Genomic DNA, 16,715 nt, shown 5'->3' on the forward strand with positions numbered 1-16,715 from the left:
AGGGACTGCACCCGGGCCACGGCAGTGAGAGCCCAGAATCCTAACCACTAAACCACCAGGGAGCTCCCATGTTTATTTCTTTAAATAATAAAGCCTAGAGCTTTTCTCCTCTAAAAATACTCTCTTGGTCATTTCTCTGTTCAGTCTGGTTGTGCTGATGTGTTTACCTAAGGCTGCCTGAGTCTCCTGCTGGGAGCGGGGTGGCAGGGAAAGGCCCCGACTTCTCGGTCCCTGGACCACGAGCCAGGTTCTCCGGGAGGGGCTGTGCAGGGTGGTGGCCACACTTCACTTCCTGCGCCAGCGAACCCCTCCCTTCTTTTGTCTACAGTGATAGAAGCCGTAACAGACGCGGTTCAAGTCCCAGCTGTGCCATTTTCCAGGTTTACGGCCCGTGGACGTCATTCATCACCTCTGAGCCTCAGCTTCCTTGTGTGTAACATGGAATAACAACATTTTATGAGTTTTCAGTGAGAATTAAATAATACCCGTATCTATTGCACACAGCACGCGCTCAGCACATGACAGCCAGCATTCTCCGTCCCTTTCGTGGGTGCAGGGACACATAATAGAAACACCGAGGGAGGAGGGATTCTCTAACCTGCTCCAAACACGCTGCTGACGGTAAGCGGGCTGTCTGGAGGCGGGCCCAGCCTGGCCTGGCTCACATGGCGGCCCAGGCACCGCCCCCTGGGCAGGTGCGTTTCCTGAGTACCTCTGGTGACCACCTAGGTCCTGGGAGAGACCATCTCAGAGGATGGCCAGGCCTGGGAGGAAAGCACACAGGAGATTGTTCCAGACATGAGTCCCACGTCCCACAGAGCAGAACGGCAGACAGCAGCTCAGGACAGAGCTTTCCTGCTGCCCGTTGAGTTAGGGGGACGTCCCCACCCAGACAGCATCTGTTTTGTCTTTTGTGTCTCCGGGGTCTGGCAGGGAAGACACAGGTGGGGCAAAGAGCACAGAGGGGTAAAGTGACAGGGGACGGACTTCCGTAGCTCCAGGACCAAATTCCTCTGCCACCTCCGTTGAGGTCACCCTCTGGTATGGAGCCAGCCGAGCTGGACTCTGCTGCGACGACATGGGGACCCTCAGAGGACAGGGAGCACATCTGCTCACAAAGCCCAGGGAAGGAGGAGCAGCCTCTCCCCACGCCCGCTGCTCTGCGCTGAAGGCAGGTTGCCGCGCCCACCGTGGACGGTGGTCCTCAACCCCCAGGGGTCCCTCCTGGGCTCCACTCCAGGGCAGCGCACCCTGGGGGTCTTCACAGCCCTGGCTCAGGGTGCAGGACCCCAACCCCTGCAAAGACCTCTGGAAACGAATCTCCGGTCTCCTCGGAGACCGGACAGCTCCCCCCTGGCCTCTCTGCTGCCCGTGGCCCTCCTGGCGTGAAGATGCAAGGACCCCAGAGACTGGGGGCCGGGCAGGCCGGGTGGGCCTGCTTCCACCCCTGCCCTGCCTCCACCCAGGGCCACGAGGGAAGTTGAGGCCTTTCTGTGCTTCTCTGGGGAAGAGCGTGCAGTTCTGCAGCCCCAGAATGACCCTCCCCACTTCCACGGGGGGTGGGGCAGGGTTCCCAGCAGCCTTGGAGCCTGGGTGCGACTAATGCAGCCGGCACGGGACTCAGTGGCCCCAGAGCCCAGCTGTTTGAAGCCTAAACTGTATCGATTTGAGAATTTAATTGCTCTGTGATCCCTGAGTAAACTCTGGCTGGTCCATTGATCAGGCCTCCGGCCGCTGGGGAGAGACAAGATGGGGTGGATACTGACGCAGCGCTCTCCCTGCAACACTGCTCCTGGCTGGGTGTCCCCTCCTCAGGGGTCCCAAGCAGGGCCCCCCGCCTGGCTGGTTGGCAGGTGATGGGGGCAGGGGCACCAGGAGGGAGTGGTCAGGGCGGCAGGCTCTCCTTGGCTGCGGTGCCCTGCGTGGGAAGGGCAGGCTACAAAATCGTTTTTTCTTTCCTGAGGGGAAAATGTAAAACCCAGCCTGGAAAAATAAACCCTGGCAGGTTGCACACTAATATATTAACAGCGGTTCATTCTATATGACTGCCTTCCATTTTTATTTTCTTCTTTATACTTCTGCATTTTCCACATTTCCAACAACTAGCAAGTGTAACTTATAATCAGAACAAATAGATGTTATTTAGGATCGAATGGAACGGCTGGAAGGATTCCTCCTGTGCTCCTAAAGAAAATCCTAGCGGCAGCTCCGTGGAAAGCGGCTGCCTCTCGGAGTTCGGCCTGGGCTGACCTTCCGGCTCCAAAACTAGTTGGCAGGGGTCCCTCTGTCAAGACCCCAAACTTCTCTCCACCCCCCAGTCCTTATCTGCAAATGGCCATAGCACTGTCACACGGAATGAAGCGAGATCAAGTGCTGAGGGCTTAGTGCCACGCCCCTGGCATGTTCCGTAATATCAGTGCCTCTTCCATCCTAGCGGAAGGACCCAACACGCAGCGTGCCCCCCAGAGCCTCCCCCTCCCCAGGGCTGGGGGTGGCTCTGTTTCCTGCCCAGTGGCCCCCCTCCTGACCCCTCCTCCCCCGCCACCTCCTGTCATTACTCTAACAGAAGCCAGTCTTCCTCCTCTCGGGCGCCGCTGCCACCCACGGAGACAAATGGGCCACTATTTCTCTAGATGCAGGACGCAGCGGCCAGCTCCAGGGTCACTGTTCCCGACGTCACTGAGAGCCCCGGAGGGAGGAGAGCCCGTGGATGGAAAGCAGGGCTGTGATTACTGGCCTATTCAGTCGCCCGGAATAAAGCCCTGTCATTAGTGGCAGCGGGGCGGGGCGGGGGGAGGTGGGAGGCATGCACTCCACTCGCGGTCCCTGGAGGCTGCTCCCACCGAGGGCCTGTCACCTGGGAAGCATGGGTTGTGTGCTCGGGGCGATGCACGGGTGGTCCAGGCTCAGAGACCTTGCCAACCCCATAACCACGCCACTGCACTCCGTCCCTGGGCCCACTGTGCCCGTCCCTCGGCCTCCCAGTCTTCCCTCTTCTGGGAGCATCACTCCCCCCAGGCTCCGTGTCCCAAGACACAGTTTCTCCTGACCCCATGCCCCAGGGCTGCCCTTTGGGTAGCTGGGGAAGGCCGTCCTAGCCCCTCCCACACACACACTCCCCCAGGACTGGGGCTTTGGGAGGGGCAAGGGTCTCTCCTGGACCCCCAGGTCTCCCCTGGGCCGAGGGTTTCCCTCAGGCTGCAGCAGCTCGTCTTTGTGCGTCTGATCAGAGGCGCTAGGGGTGATGGGCCACCACCCGCCGGGGATGAGGCCAGCGGCTCAGGAAGGGGACTCTTGCTCAGCACCACAGCTTGGGTGGGGACAGGGAGGGCATGGCACCTCAGGCTCTGCTGACCTGGGTCACTGTCGGCCAGCTGCAGAGGAGGGAGGTGGCCAGCCCTGCGCTCACACACCAAAGACCCTGACCCTGAGCTCTGACTGATGGCGTGGAGTCCTTACTGGGCCCCCTGTAGAGACCACCTGGCTTATCCCTGGAAACCCCAGAGGAGGCCATCTCGGCTGGAGCCCTGCTGAGCCAGTGGGAACCCAGGCTGAGCAGTGGGAGGAGGCTGGCTTGTCTCAGAGCCCAGCCCAGGGTCTCCCAGCGTGGCCCTGAGGGCCTGGTGACCCAGCACCATGTGCTCTGACAGCACACAAGGCCTCTGACCTCGGCACCTCCTTACAGTAACTCGGGGCGGGGTGGGGGGAGGGATTGGGTATGCTCTCTGGGGGCGGGACACCTGGTCAAAGGGAAGGGAGGGGCTGGGAAGGTCACGGATAAGGCTGGGAACAGGGATGTTGGGCACAACATCCCTCCCACCATTTCCTCCCCAGAGTCCTGCCTCTCCCAACCCGCTCAGACTCCCTTTACGGGAAAACAAGCAGTAACACCTTTCGGGGGAGGTTTTCCATCCCCAAGCCCACCAGCTACCATCTCTGATGACTGCCCAGTTACTTCCCAAGGAATGAAGGGATCATGGAATCACTGAGGCTTAAACCTGGAGGTGGCCCTTAGTGCAGCAGGTCTGGGCCAGGGTGCTCGCAGCTAGAACCTTCTGCTGCCCTCCCATGAGACGGGTCCTAAAGCCCGTCCAGGCTCTGAGCAGCCCAGAAGCCTCGGTGAGATGGGAAGTCATGCTGCTCCCTACATAGACCAGCCCCTTCATCGTACAGATGGGGAAAGTGGGGTCCAGGGGAATCCAGGAACTTGCCCAAGTTCATTCCAACAAGAGGAGACTGCAGAGGGGGTGCGTTTCAGGCTGGAATCCGAGTATCCTGACCCCCAGGGAAGTAAAGAACAAGCAAAGAAAAGAGAAATGCACTGAACTGAGATGGAAAACTTGGGGGAAAGAGGAAAGGACAAAGTGTGACCAGTACAGAGGGGGCAGCTCCAGGTCGAGACGGGGGGGGGGGGGGGGGGGGGAGGACGCTGATGCGGGGGAGGAGGAGAGGTGGAGGGTCAGAGGGGGTGGATGATGGAGGGGAGGGGAAGAACGAAAGCGATGGAGAGAGCCTGCGGGGAAAAGAGAGGGTGGGTGAATGATGCAGAACAGGGCAGGGAGGAGAGCCTGGGACAGGACTCCAGACCGGACTTCTCAGTGGGCCCCCTCCCTTCCCAGGTGGTCGGCAAACCCAGCGGAGCATGACAAACCTTCAAATCAAAGTTACCTTGGCTCCTTTGTGGAAGGAGAAAGGTTAGAGAGAAAAATGCAAATCTTGGATATGAGAGGCAGGATGGGTACTGTTATTGGTGGGGCACCTTCGGGTGCCAGACAACCCACCACGTGAGATGTATAGATATAATCAAGCTAATTTCCCCTGACGTTTAAAAAGGTGAATTTTTTACAGGCTGCTTAGTGGGAAGGAGCATAGGTTTGGGATTTGCACAGCAGGGTATCATGACTTAAAAATTGGGAATTGCTCGTCTGGGGTCCAGAGGAAGGACGGAGAGATGGAAATATGAGGGAGGAGGTAAAAACAAACAAAAAAACCACGCGACTCGGGAGGAAGAGGCCGAGTAGGGCCCTGGTGTGTGCTCTGCTTGGAGGGGGAAGGACAGTGGGGGTGGGGAAGGGAGGACCGTCCGGCAATTATTCCCACCTTTGGGAGGCCAGGTCGGAGCAGGCGGGCTTCTGCTCGGCGTCGGCGGCTGGGCAGCAGAACTGGTGCAGCACGGTCTCATTCCTGAGGGCAGAGCAGAGGAAGAAGGTCAGTGCCCTCTGACCCCAAGGCGCTCCTGCCCCAACACCTTGCCCCTGGGTAACACCAAGGTCCCAAACACTACCCAGGGGAGGACGTGCGGCACTGAGTCAGTACAAACACTGCCTCCTGTTTGCAGCCCCCTGACCTCCTCTGCTTCTGCGCCCCGATCCCCGCAGTAGGCTCCTCCATGTGACGTAACATTTACTTGGCTGTATCTTTTGTCATTATCACGGTTAGCCCTCTATAACCCTTTCCCCCATTAAGGTCCGACCAGCGAGGCAGAACTAGGTCTATTCATCCAAGATGCACAGAATTGCATGCAGTGAACATTTTTAAGCTAATCATATGCAAAGATGCAAAGCACTCATAGAGGCTTTAGAGTTGCCAGCTGGATGAGAGATTTGTCTGATGTGGGTGAAAAAGCCGACCGGAAGGTGGAGATCCGGGTTCTGGGGCCACCGCTACAGCTGGCTCGGGTTGCGATACCTTGTTCACCTTTCCTGGGTTTCAGCTTATTTACTAATGAACCACAGGAGTGGTTCCCAGCCCCAGCTGCTTACTAATCTCTCCAGGAGACTTTTTAAACTACGGATTCACTTGGGCTGGCCTGGGTCAGGGGCAGCAGGACATTTTATAAGCTCCCAGCTGATTTTCTAAGGGCAGCCAGAATTGAGAGCCATTCGACTACACAATTTCCAAGGTCCTTCTGTTGTTACGAGGCTGGGATTCTAATACCTGTCTTGAGCCACCTTGACACTTAACACTGAAATTATTTTTGTTGTTGTTTTGTTTTTGTTTTTTTGGCTGTGCTGTGCGACTTGTGGAATCTTAGTTCCCCAACCAGGGATTGAACCCGGGCCCTGGCAGTGAGAGCATCGAGTCCTAACCACTGGACCGCCAGGGAACTCCCCTGAAATTACTTTTGGATAAAGTTATGCTGACCTCCTGCCTTCTCCCCTTTGGCAAGCAGTCATCATCATGGAGTCAGAGAAAGTCAGACCCGAAAGGGCTCTGTTCTGATCAGCCTCCCAGGGCTGGGAGCCGCTCCCCTGAGCAGCATTGAGGCACTCTCCACGTGGTCCTCCCAGGTCCCCAGTTGCGGCTGCGTTGGCACGTGCAATGGGAGACATAAGCCTGGATGTCTCCAAGTCCTTCTGCACCTCAGGCTCGGGCTGGCAGTGTATTGGGGGTCGCAGTCTCTTTTGGGGTTCCTACTGATGGGGTCCCTCAGGACAGTCCAGCTGGGAGGAGGAGTTTGCCTTCAGCCCCTCCCCCGTTTCCTCTCTATCCACCTCCTGCCCATGGGCCTTCTCAGCCTGGGCCAGGGGCTTCCCAATAGACACCCCCCTCGGTGCCTCCTTCTGGGATTAATTTCATGCTACCCACCTCCGACCACCCTGGCCCCCTGCCCTGCCCAAGGTCACCGTCCAAGTGCCTGATCTGGGCAGGTCTTAGCTTAAGTCAGCCCCAGACTTCCCTTCCCTCCACCTCAGAGGAGAACCCACACAGAGGAACCCCAAGAATTCATTCCCGTTAGAGATAAAATTGGAAGAAAAAAGTGGAGAAGTGATGGGAAGGCACGTCACCTCTGTGGTATCCTTCCCCCAAACCTATAACCCAGTCCAAACGTGGGAGAGCGTCAGACAAACCCAAATCGAGGACATTCTACAAAATATCTGACCAGTCCTCCTCAAAACTGTCAAGGTCTTGAAATCCACAAAGAGACAGAAACCGTCACAGACCAGAGAAAACTAAGACGTGATAACTAACTGCCATGTGGTGCCCTTGGTGGGATCCTGGGACAGAAAGAGGATATTAGTGGAAAAGCTAGTAAAGTACAAATAAGGGTTAGAGATAGATAGATAGATAGAGATAGATGGATGGATGGATAGATAGATATAGATGGATGGATGGATGGATAGATAGAGAGGGATGGATGGATGGACAGATAGATAGATAAATATAGATAGATGGATGGATGGATGGATGGAGAGATATAGATAGATGGATGGATGGATAGATAGACGGATAAACAGACAGATGATAGATGACAAAGTCAGGGCAGCAAAATACTAATAACCGTATTTCAGCACTTTATAGTGTTTACTATGTGGCATGTACTGTTCTAAGCACTTTCCATGTGTTAATTTGTTAAAACTCACAAAACAGCATCCAACAAAACTTCCTCCTCGGTCTCCAAATGAGGAAGCGGAGGCCCGGGGAGTCTGTGAACCACAGATGAACTCTCACGCGTTCAACACATGCCTCGTTTCTCATGACAACTCGTTATGGTCTGTGTTATCATCGCCTTTTATACAAATGAGAAAACCAACGCTCAGAGGATGTAAGTGACTTGCCCAAGGTCACACAGCTAGTTAGCAGGAGAGCCTAAAGCCCAGGCAGGCAGGTTTCAAGGATTGTGCCCATTACTCTACTTTGTAAGGTTCATGGCCAGTGGACACTCACGCCCAGGCCCCACTCCCTGGACGGGAGCCCCCGGTGCTTAGCCCGGTGCCGGGTACACACCGCTGGTGCTCAGTGCGTGAGCGTGCAAAAGAGCATCCCACGCCTCAGGGAGTCCACCCGCAGAGAGGGCATACATGTCAACCAACGATGGAGTTCCTGCTTGGTTGAAGCCAGAACTTTTTCCAGCCGTAATGAGAACATGGGCAGGGGGATCGTCGCCTGGTTTGTCCGTCGCTGCCCAAGTCCGAGGCTTGTCCTGCCACCGCGCTTGAGCTGATCCCTGAATCCCTGGCCTGCAGGTCACAGCCCCTCCTCTCTGCCTCCCTCTCTTCCCGCCTTCCCTGGGAGCACTGCCCCCATACCAGAGGCACCAGACCGCCGGGCACCAGAGGCTGAGAAGGGAAGTGGGGGACAGAAGGGACGAGACGGCGTCCCCGGGGCGGCACCACCCATCACAGCCTGTCCAGATGTGAGGCAGGGGGCCTGTCCACAGAACCCAGGACAGCTGGCCTGAGGCCTTGCCCGCAGCCCACCCCCGATTAGGTGCTGGGATCTGTGCTGGGTTCATCAGCTCTCCACAAGCGGATCACAACCCCTGTGTAGGTTCGTCAGGTCCTTTATCTCCCGAAGCCTCAGTTTTCTCACCAGTAAAACTAGGATAATAGTAAATCCTTCACTTGGCAGGGCTTTTAGGGGAGCAGATACAACAGTGGATGTACAAGCACATCATAAAGGTAAGGGTCATACGAGCAAACGTTTTATTCATTCACTTTTCTGACCCAGCCTTTAATTTCATCAGCTCAAATGACAGAAAGGAAGGAAGAATTTTTCTTCCACGAAGGGCGCTCCCTGCATGCCTGAAGTCAGCCAGTGCTGCATTTTGTGGGCACCAGGAGGCAGAAGACGTCCCCTCCACGTAGCGAGAACCTGCTGCTCTCAGACCCGCTTCTCAGACCTCTGCCCTTGGCACCTAATTCATCAGACCAGGGCAGATGGCAACCTGCAACATCCCTGCATCCCCATTTCATTGTGGTGGAAACAGGCTCAGCAGGTGGAGCAAATCCCGAAGATGCTGGGCATTTAGGTGGAGGACCTAGGAGGCAGGCCTGTGTCCCCTTGCTGCTGGGGAAGTAAAGAGAGGAGGAAAGCCTGTGCTCACAGGCCTGAGTGCAACCGCTGCGCTTTGGGGTGAGGGGGACCCTTCAAGGTGCACCAGGAACGTGAGCCAGACCTTGGAATCCTGCAGCCCCCAACCCGGCCCAGAGCAGGAGCCCTGGAGGGGCTTTCCCGGAGCTGCCACGCTGCATCATTCACCTCGCGGTCTGGGCAGTTCGCAGCCCAAGGCGGTGGCCCTCGGAGATCTGGAACAGAGAGGCCCCAGTAAGTTGGCAATGGAAGGGGGCCCCTCTGAAAAAAAGAACACAACCCATTCTCAGTCCTGGGCCCTTGGAATTCCAAAGGAGGGAGGCATATGGTATCCAGGCTGAAAGCTTATTTCTCGGGTTCGTAATCCCAGGGCCCCTGACTTTAGGCAGAACTCAGTCCTCCCTGGCTTTAGTGATCCCAGGTGCCCCAAGTTGATGAATGCTGATGGGGTGGCTGGATTGTGGGTGGATGTGGTGAGCCTAGAGCGGGGCAGTCCGGACCCAGAATGAGGGTTTCAGTGTGTGGCTTATCCCTGGTCTTGCTACCAGGCTGGGCTGGGAAGGAGCATGGAGTTCTCAGGGGATGAGAGGAGCGGGCCATCGGGGCATTTCAGGGCATCACCCAAGCAAGATGGGGGTTAAGGGTCAGCGTGGGCCTGAAGGAAGAGGAGAAGCTGGGGTTCATCTGGAAGAGGACCCCGTTTCTTACTCTGAAAGAGCCAGGAAGCGGAGACGAGAGTGGTGGTGCTGCCTGGGGAAGGGCAGAGACCTCAGAGGCCAGCTGGCTGGAGGGAGAAGAAGCACCAAGAGCTGCCAGGAGCTAATGAGGTTGTAGCCAGGCCAGGCTCCGAGCCACGGGAGGCTGTGCACCTACAGTTTCCCACGTCTCTATTTAGTTTGAGACTCAGGATTCCACCGCTCGGCCATCAACACAGCGGAGTAGCTGAGACGAACTGATGAGGCGTGCGGTGACGCAGTGGGTGAAGTGGCGGAGGATGGAGGAGGGGACGCCCTGCAGGAAAATTGAGGAGGAAAAGCCAGCATCCCGATGGGACAGCTTTGAAGGAGGACCCCCTCCCCTTCACCAAGCTGAAGACAGCAGCTCTAACCCCCAGCCTCTGGAAGGAAACAGCCAGGGAACCTCTCCGACAGAGCAGTCTTGAGCTTCAGGAAAAGGGAGAAATCATAAAATCATTCCCAGCACCGTCCTCACCCCGACCCGTCCTGGTGCCACCGTCACCAGTGCCGGTAGAGCCTGGAGACTGGGCTCCTCCCACCTCCCCCTTTTCTTAACTTTATCACCTCCTCCAGGAAGCCTTCTCCATCTAAACATGGTAATAGGAGGAAAAGATGACCTTATTTTCTCAGAAGTCACTCCTATTCGTGGGGGGTGGGAGAGGCTGAATAGTCACAACAACTTTGAGAAACAAGAACAAGTTATAGGACATACACTGTGTGCTTTCAAGACTTAAAATAAAGCTGCCCAAATTAAGAGAATTTGATGTTGGCATAAGGAGAGGCATACAGATTGATTGAACCAAACAGAGAGGCTAGAAATAGATTCAAACATCAGTTGATTCTTGGTAAATTGATTTGTGGTAAAAGTACCAAGATAATTCAATGAGGGATACTAATTTTTTTAACAGATGGTGCTGAAAAAATTGAATATCCATATGCAAAAAATGGACTTCAATTCATAATTTGCACCATATATAAAAATTAATACAAAATAGATCATAGACCTAAAATAACAGATGAAAGTATAAAACTTCTCAAAGAAAACACAGGAGAAAATCCGACTTAGAGGACACAGAGATTTCCTAGATATGACACAAAAAGCACAAACCATAAAAGAAAAAAATTGATGAATTAGACTTCATCAAAATAAAAAGAGGGCTTCCCTGGTGGCCCAGTGGTTGAGAATCTGCCTGCCAATGCAGGGGACACGGGTTCGAGCCCTGGTCTGGGAAGATCCCACATGCCGCGGAGCAACTAGGCCCGTGAGCCACAATTACTGAGCCTGCGCATCTGGAGCCTGTGCTCCGCAACAAGAGAGGCCGCGATAGTGAGAGGCCCGCGCACTGCGATGAAGAGTGGCCCCCACTTGGCCACAACTGGAGAAAGCCCTCGCACAGAAACGAAGACCCAACACAGCCATAAATAAATAAATAAATAAATAAATTAGGAACCTAAAATAGTCAAACCCACAGAATCAGAGAACAGAATGGTGGTTACCAGGGATGGGGGAGGGGAGAGGGAAATGGGAAATTGCTAGTCAACAGGCATAAAGTTCCAATCACGCAAGATGAATACATCCTAGAGACCTGCTGTACAACACTGTGCCTACAGTTACATTGTACACCCAAAAATCTGTTGAGGGTGGATCTTGTATTAAGTGTTCGTACCACGATAAAATTAAATACAGTAAAAAAGTTAAACATCCGGGACTTCCTTGGTGGCACAGTGGTTAAGAATCTGCCTGCCAATGCAGGGGCCACGGGTTCAATCCCTGGTCCAGGAAGACCCCACATGTCGTGGAGCAACTAAGCCCATGTGTCACAACTGCTGAGCCCACAAGCCACAACTACTGAAGCCTGTGTGCCTAGAGCCCATGCTCTGCAACAAGAGAAGCCACCACAATGAGAAGCCCGCGCAGCGCAACGAAGAGTAGCCCCCGCTCGCCGCAACTAATGAAAGCCTGTGCCCAGCAATGAAGCCAAAAATAATAAATAAAATTTTTTAAAAAAAGTTATACATCCATGTAAGTGTTTGGGTTTGAATATTCATTTCTTGAGTTGTGTGACTAAAATTAGTGGTTCCCAGGACTTCCCTGGTGGTCCAGTGGTTAAGACTACTTGCTTCCAATGCAGGGGGCGTGGGTTCGATCCCTGGTCAGGGAACTGGGATCCCACATGCCATGAAGTGCGGCCAAAAAAAAAAAAGAGTGGTTCCCATTTTGTGAGCGTCTGTGCCCGGCCAGAGGAGTAGGAGTGGAATGGAGTTGGCCCAGAGTTAATTCAAGGAGGGCACAAATATATATGCACACCAAGCATTGTCAGTAAATTGAGTAAATGATGTATCGTGCACACATATGGACCATGTGTTCTAAAAAACATGTAGAGACAGTTATTACAAAAAAATTAAAGATTCATGTTAAAAAAAAAAAACCCAGCAACCCTAAATATCCATGGATAAACAAATTGTAGTATATCCATACAATGGAATACTGTTCAGCAATGAAAAGGAACAAGCTTACTCATGTATGTACCAACGTGGATGAATTTCAAAAAAGCCTTATATTAAGTGAAGGATACTAGACACAAAAGTCCACACAATGTATGATTCCATTTGTATGAGACTCTAGAAAAGGCAAAACAATAGTGACAGAAAGCAGATCAGTTTCAGTGATACGGGAGGAGAGAGATTAAAGTGAAAAGGGAACGAGGGGTCATCGGGGTGATGGAAATGTTCCATAGCTTGAGAAGTAGCTACACAACTATAGACATTTGACAAAAATCATCAACCTACACGCTTAAAATGGGAGAATTTTAGTGTGTAATTGCACCTTAATATGGCTGATTTTTGTAAGACCAAAATATTTTCTCCCCCTTCTCACTTCTTGATACTTCATCAAGAGTCTTGAGAATAATTTCTAACTTCCCTCTTCCCATTGCCCCCGATCACCTAATTATTAACCCCCCTCCAAGCAGCAGGAAAAAACACCAACTTTTTCCTTTCCTTCCCTTCAACTGCTAGCTTGGATTTTCAGAGACCAGATGGCTCGTAACTGAGCCAGAGGAGTCCAGGAGGCCAGAAAGCAGGACAATGACAAAGTTGGGGGTGGGGTGGGTGAGCTGGGGAAACGCTGGCCCCAGGCCTGGGGCTGAGGGTTCCAGGAAGGGCAGAAGCAACAGTGTGGAGCTGGTGGTGGAGACCCAGCCCCCTCTCCACACCGCTGGCCCGGGGGAAGGTCAAGTCGCTGTAAACAAGGCTCTTATCCCTGTCCTGTTTATCTCACTGAGTTATGGGGATTTGGTAAGACTTTGAATGTGAAACCGCCTTGGGAGAAACCTAATAAGCCCTGCACAGATGCACAATCTTATAATGACTATTACTGATATCAGTCTGAGCCAACGAGGGACTCTGCAGCCGCAGCTCTGCTGCCATCAGAGACCTACCAGGCTCCATCCCCCCTCCCTCCTCCCGCCCCCCCCCCCCCACCTCCTGCAGGCCCCGGAGCGCAGAGGAAGGGGTGGGCTTCCTTTGCCCCTTGGTGCCATCTGCAACTGCACAGTCCTCCTCAGAAAGCTTTGGAAAGGTCTTAATAAGGCAAGTGATGACGGATGTCCCAGCAGCCAGGGGCAAAAAGCTACAGAAATGTCACCCTGGTCAGGTAGGCCCGCGGGCTCCAGTGTTCTGCCCCGAGCCTGACGAAGGCTGAAAGCTCGGATGGGCATCCCTCTCACCAGGCTTTGCTTCTCCTTCCTTCTCTGCTCAGTCTCCTTTGGGGGAGCTTTAAAGGTCATCAAGTCCACATCCCCGCCAAGGAATAGGGGTTACAGAGTCTGGGAAAAGAGCTGCCTGCCTCTCCTTTTCAGAGAGGTTTCCCCTGAAAACACGCTGCTGGCTCTTTGAACGTTCATATGAACAAGTCTGGTCTTGTGGAAACGCTGTGCTTCTCTCCTGTGCCCTGAGGAGCCCCACCGGCTGCCCCAGGGCCCACCCCGAGGTCAGGAGGCAAGTGTAGAAGGCAGGGTTTGGACCTTCCACTTCAACCAGTGCAGCTCCGATTTGGTCTGATTATGTGTTAGAGACGCCCATTGGGTTTGATTTGGGGGCTGGGGGAATAAGCTTTCTTGTTTTAAAAAACAACTGGGAGGGACTTCCCTGGTGGCGCAGTGGTTAAGAATCCGCCTGCCAATGCAGGGGACACGGGTTTGAACCCTGGTCCGGGAAGATCCCACATGCTGCGGAGCAACTAAGCCCGCGAGCCACAACTACTGAGCCCGCGAGCCACAACTACTGAAGCCCACACGCCTAGAGCCCAGGCTTCGCAACAACAGAAGCCACCGCGATGAGAAGCCCGCGCACCACAACAAAGAGTAGTCCCCGCTCCCCGCAACTAGAGAAAGCCCGCGCAGCAACGAAGACCCAACGCAGCCAAAAATAAATAAATTTATTTAAAAAAACAACAACTGGGAAAGTATTCTTCTAAGCAAAAGCCCTCCTCCTGCGATTGATTACTAAGGCTGCTCCATCTCTCCGATCGATTGCGGTGGTCTTGGAGAGGAGCTGCTGGCCGCGCCCCCAGCGGTGGCCCGCCCCGCCCTCCTTTTCTCACTGCCTGGAGCCAGACTCCTTGCGTCATCCTGCCTAACTCCTCGGTACAGCCTTGCCTCGGTTTCCTCATCTATAAATGGGGTTAACAATAGAACTTCTCTAAAGCGTTTTGAGGGTGAAATGAGTTAAGACACGCAAAGCACTTACAATAGGACTTGGCACACAGTAAGTGCTTAATAAGTGTCAGCTGTTTTTTTTTTCCTTTTTAAAAAATATTTATTTATTTTGGTTGTGCCGGGTCTTAGTTGCGGCATGCAGGATCCTTTTTAGTTGTGGCATGCGGACTCCTAGTTTCGGCATGCATGCGGGATCTAGGTCCCTGACCAGGGATGGAACCCGGGCCCCCTGCATGGGGAGCGTGGAGTCTTATCCACTGGACCGCCAGGGAAGTCCCTGTGTCAGCTGTTATTAATGTCCCCCTTCTGCCACCCTTGCCTCGCTCCCTTCCATCTCAGGAGAGGGGTGCGCCCTCCTCTCCAAGCCCCATCATCAGGCCCTCTCCTCCCCCGCTGGTCTTCAGTGCTGTCGCTGGCACAGGCTTTTGCTCATCAAATCTCTCATCCTAGACACACTACTTTTCCCTACAACTGCCTCCCCCCACCTTCTGCTTGCAGGTGCTTCCTTTCACCTTGATCTCCTGCCAACCTGCTGGGACGCGGCTCCTCCCCGGAGCCCTAACAGAGCTTTCCCCAGGGACCCCCCCAGGGAGTCCCCCAGCGATCCGGTTGCCAATCCAGCCGGATCTTCTCAGTTCCTCATTGACTCGACTTTTCCCAGCCCAGCCTTCCTTCTTGAAGCACCCCAGCCCCTGGCTTCCGGGGAAGTGGTGTGCCCGGTGGCTTTCGTGGTGGTCGGAGGAACCCTGCGGGGAGGAGTCCGTGGCGAGGAGAGGGGCCGACGCCAAGAGCAGCTGGCCAGGCCGTGCTCGTGAACATCCTGCAAGTGAACTTCCCGGTGCAGTCAGGCCCGGCCAGCCACCGCGATGCGCAGAAGAGCCGCCCCGGCAAGCGACTTCTGCGCAGACGGATGCTGTTGCTGCTTGCCGACCCGGGGTGGTTTTCAGACACCAGGTCTTGGTTCCTAACAGCCCTCACCTGTGGACTGTGGGCGTTTCCCTCCTCACTAGGCTGTAAGCCGCTTCAGGGAGAGACCAGCCTCTGAATCTGATTTCAGTGGAATGACTACAGCTCTTCCACACCCAGTACCCCTGCCAGGTGGACACTCGCACGGCCCTTACTCACATGGCACAGACGAGAGGCCTCTGCGGAGAAAGAGGAAGCGGCTTGGACTCACTTATGTCCGGGTTTTGCAAATTTTCCACCCAATTCAAACTACAAACAGCGACCCCGTCTCCTTTTCACATTTCCTGAAGAGGGCATCAAGGCATCCCATCCCCAACAGGAAAACCGTCTCTCGTCCTCACTCAGAGTCGCCCTGACTTCTGGAGCCCAGAAGACAGCGGACGCTCCACACAGCCGGCCTGTCTGTCTACGCAGCGTGTCCACACTGCCTGCCAGGAACCCACGGCCACACACACAACACGACGGACTGGAGAGGCAGAGATGCTGCCCTCCATTTCACAGGTAAGGCAGAGGCCTGGGCCCAGCCTCAGGGTATATTGCTGCCACAGCAGAGGCTGGGGCATGCGGTGGACCAAACAGGAAGCCTGAGTGCCTTTAGAATTAGCTAAATGAGAAAATGTTCAGCTCACAGCCCACCGTCGTAGTAACTAGAGGTCACTCCATTCTTGAACGAGATGCTCTATTTCCCAATCAAACGGCAAACACCACATCTTGGGTGTCCGCATCCACATCCCATGCACCGGGCTGGCCACTGATTACCTGTTCGATGTTTGCTGGGCTGAGGGCAGAGTCTGCCTGGGTCTAGTGCATTCTTCTTTTTTTTTTTCAATTATGCAACACAGCGTTATCAACTATGCCTTACATCAGCTCCTCAGACCTTATTCATCTCACAGCTGAAAGTTTGTACCCTTTCACCAGCCTCTCACTATTTCTCCCATCCCACCCCCAGTCCCTGGCAACCACTTTTCTACATTCTGTTTCTATGAGTTTGACTTTTTTTTCTTTTTAAGAGTCACATACAAGTAATACCATGCAGTATTTGTCTTTCTCTGTCTGGCTTATTTCGTTGGCATAATGCCCTCAAGTCTGTCCATGTTGTCACAAAAGGCAGGATTTCCTTCTTTCTCATGGCTGAATAATATTCCACTGTGTGGAATATATATATATCTCACATCTTCTTTATCCATTCATCCATTGATGGACATTTAGGTTGTTTCCATAACTCGGCTATTGTAAATAGTGCTGCAATGAACATGGGAGGGCAGATATCTCTTCCTGATCCTGTTTTCGCTTCCTTTGGATAAATACTCCAAAGTGGAATTACTCGATCATATGGTAGCTGTATCTTTAATTTTCTGAGGAACCTCTATACTGTTCTCCATAGTGGCTGCACCAATTTACCTTCCCACCAACAGTGCACAAGGGTTCCCTTTTCTCCACACCCTCAACAGCACTTATTTCTTATCCTTTTGATGAAGAC

General features: G+C 53.8%; 1 protein-coding gene across 1 annotated transcript in view; it reads right to left on the reverse strand.

Annotated features, from left to right (window-relative positions):
* Nucleotides 1-16,715, reverse strand: part of IQSEC3 (IQ motif and Sec7 domain ArfGEF 3) — a 99,405-nt gene that overhangs the window by 63,699 nt on the left and 18,991 nt on the right. The window contains exon 2 of the mRNA XM_059935091.1: nucleotides 5,101-5,184. Coding sequence (XP_059791074.1) covers nucleotides 5,101-5,184 — 84 coding nt within the window. The remainder of the gene's footprint in view (nucleotides 1-5,100; nucleotides 5,185-16,715) is intronic.

The sequence above is a fragment of the Balaenoptera ricei genome, chromosome 10 (genome assembly GCF_028023285.1).
Source record: "Balaenoptera ricei isolate mBalRic1 chromosome 10, mBalRic1.hap2, whole genome shotgun sequence".
Classification (NCBI taxonomy): Eukaryota; Metazoa; Chordata; class Mammalia; order Artiodactyla; family Balaenopteridae; genus Balaenoptera; species Balaenoptera ricei.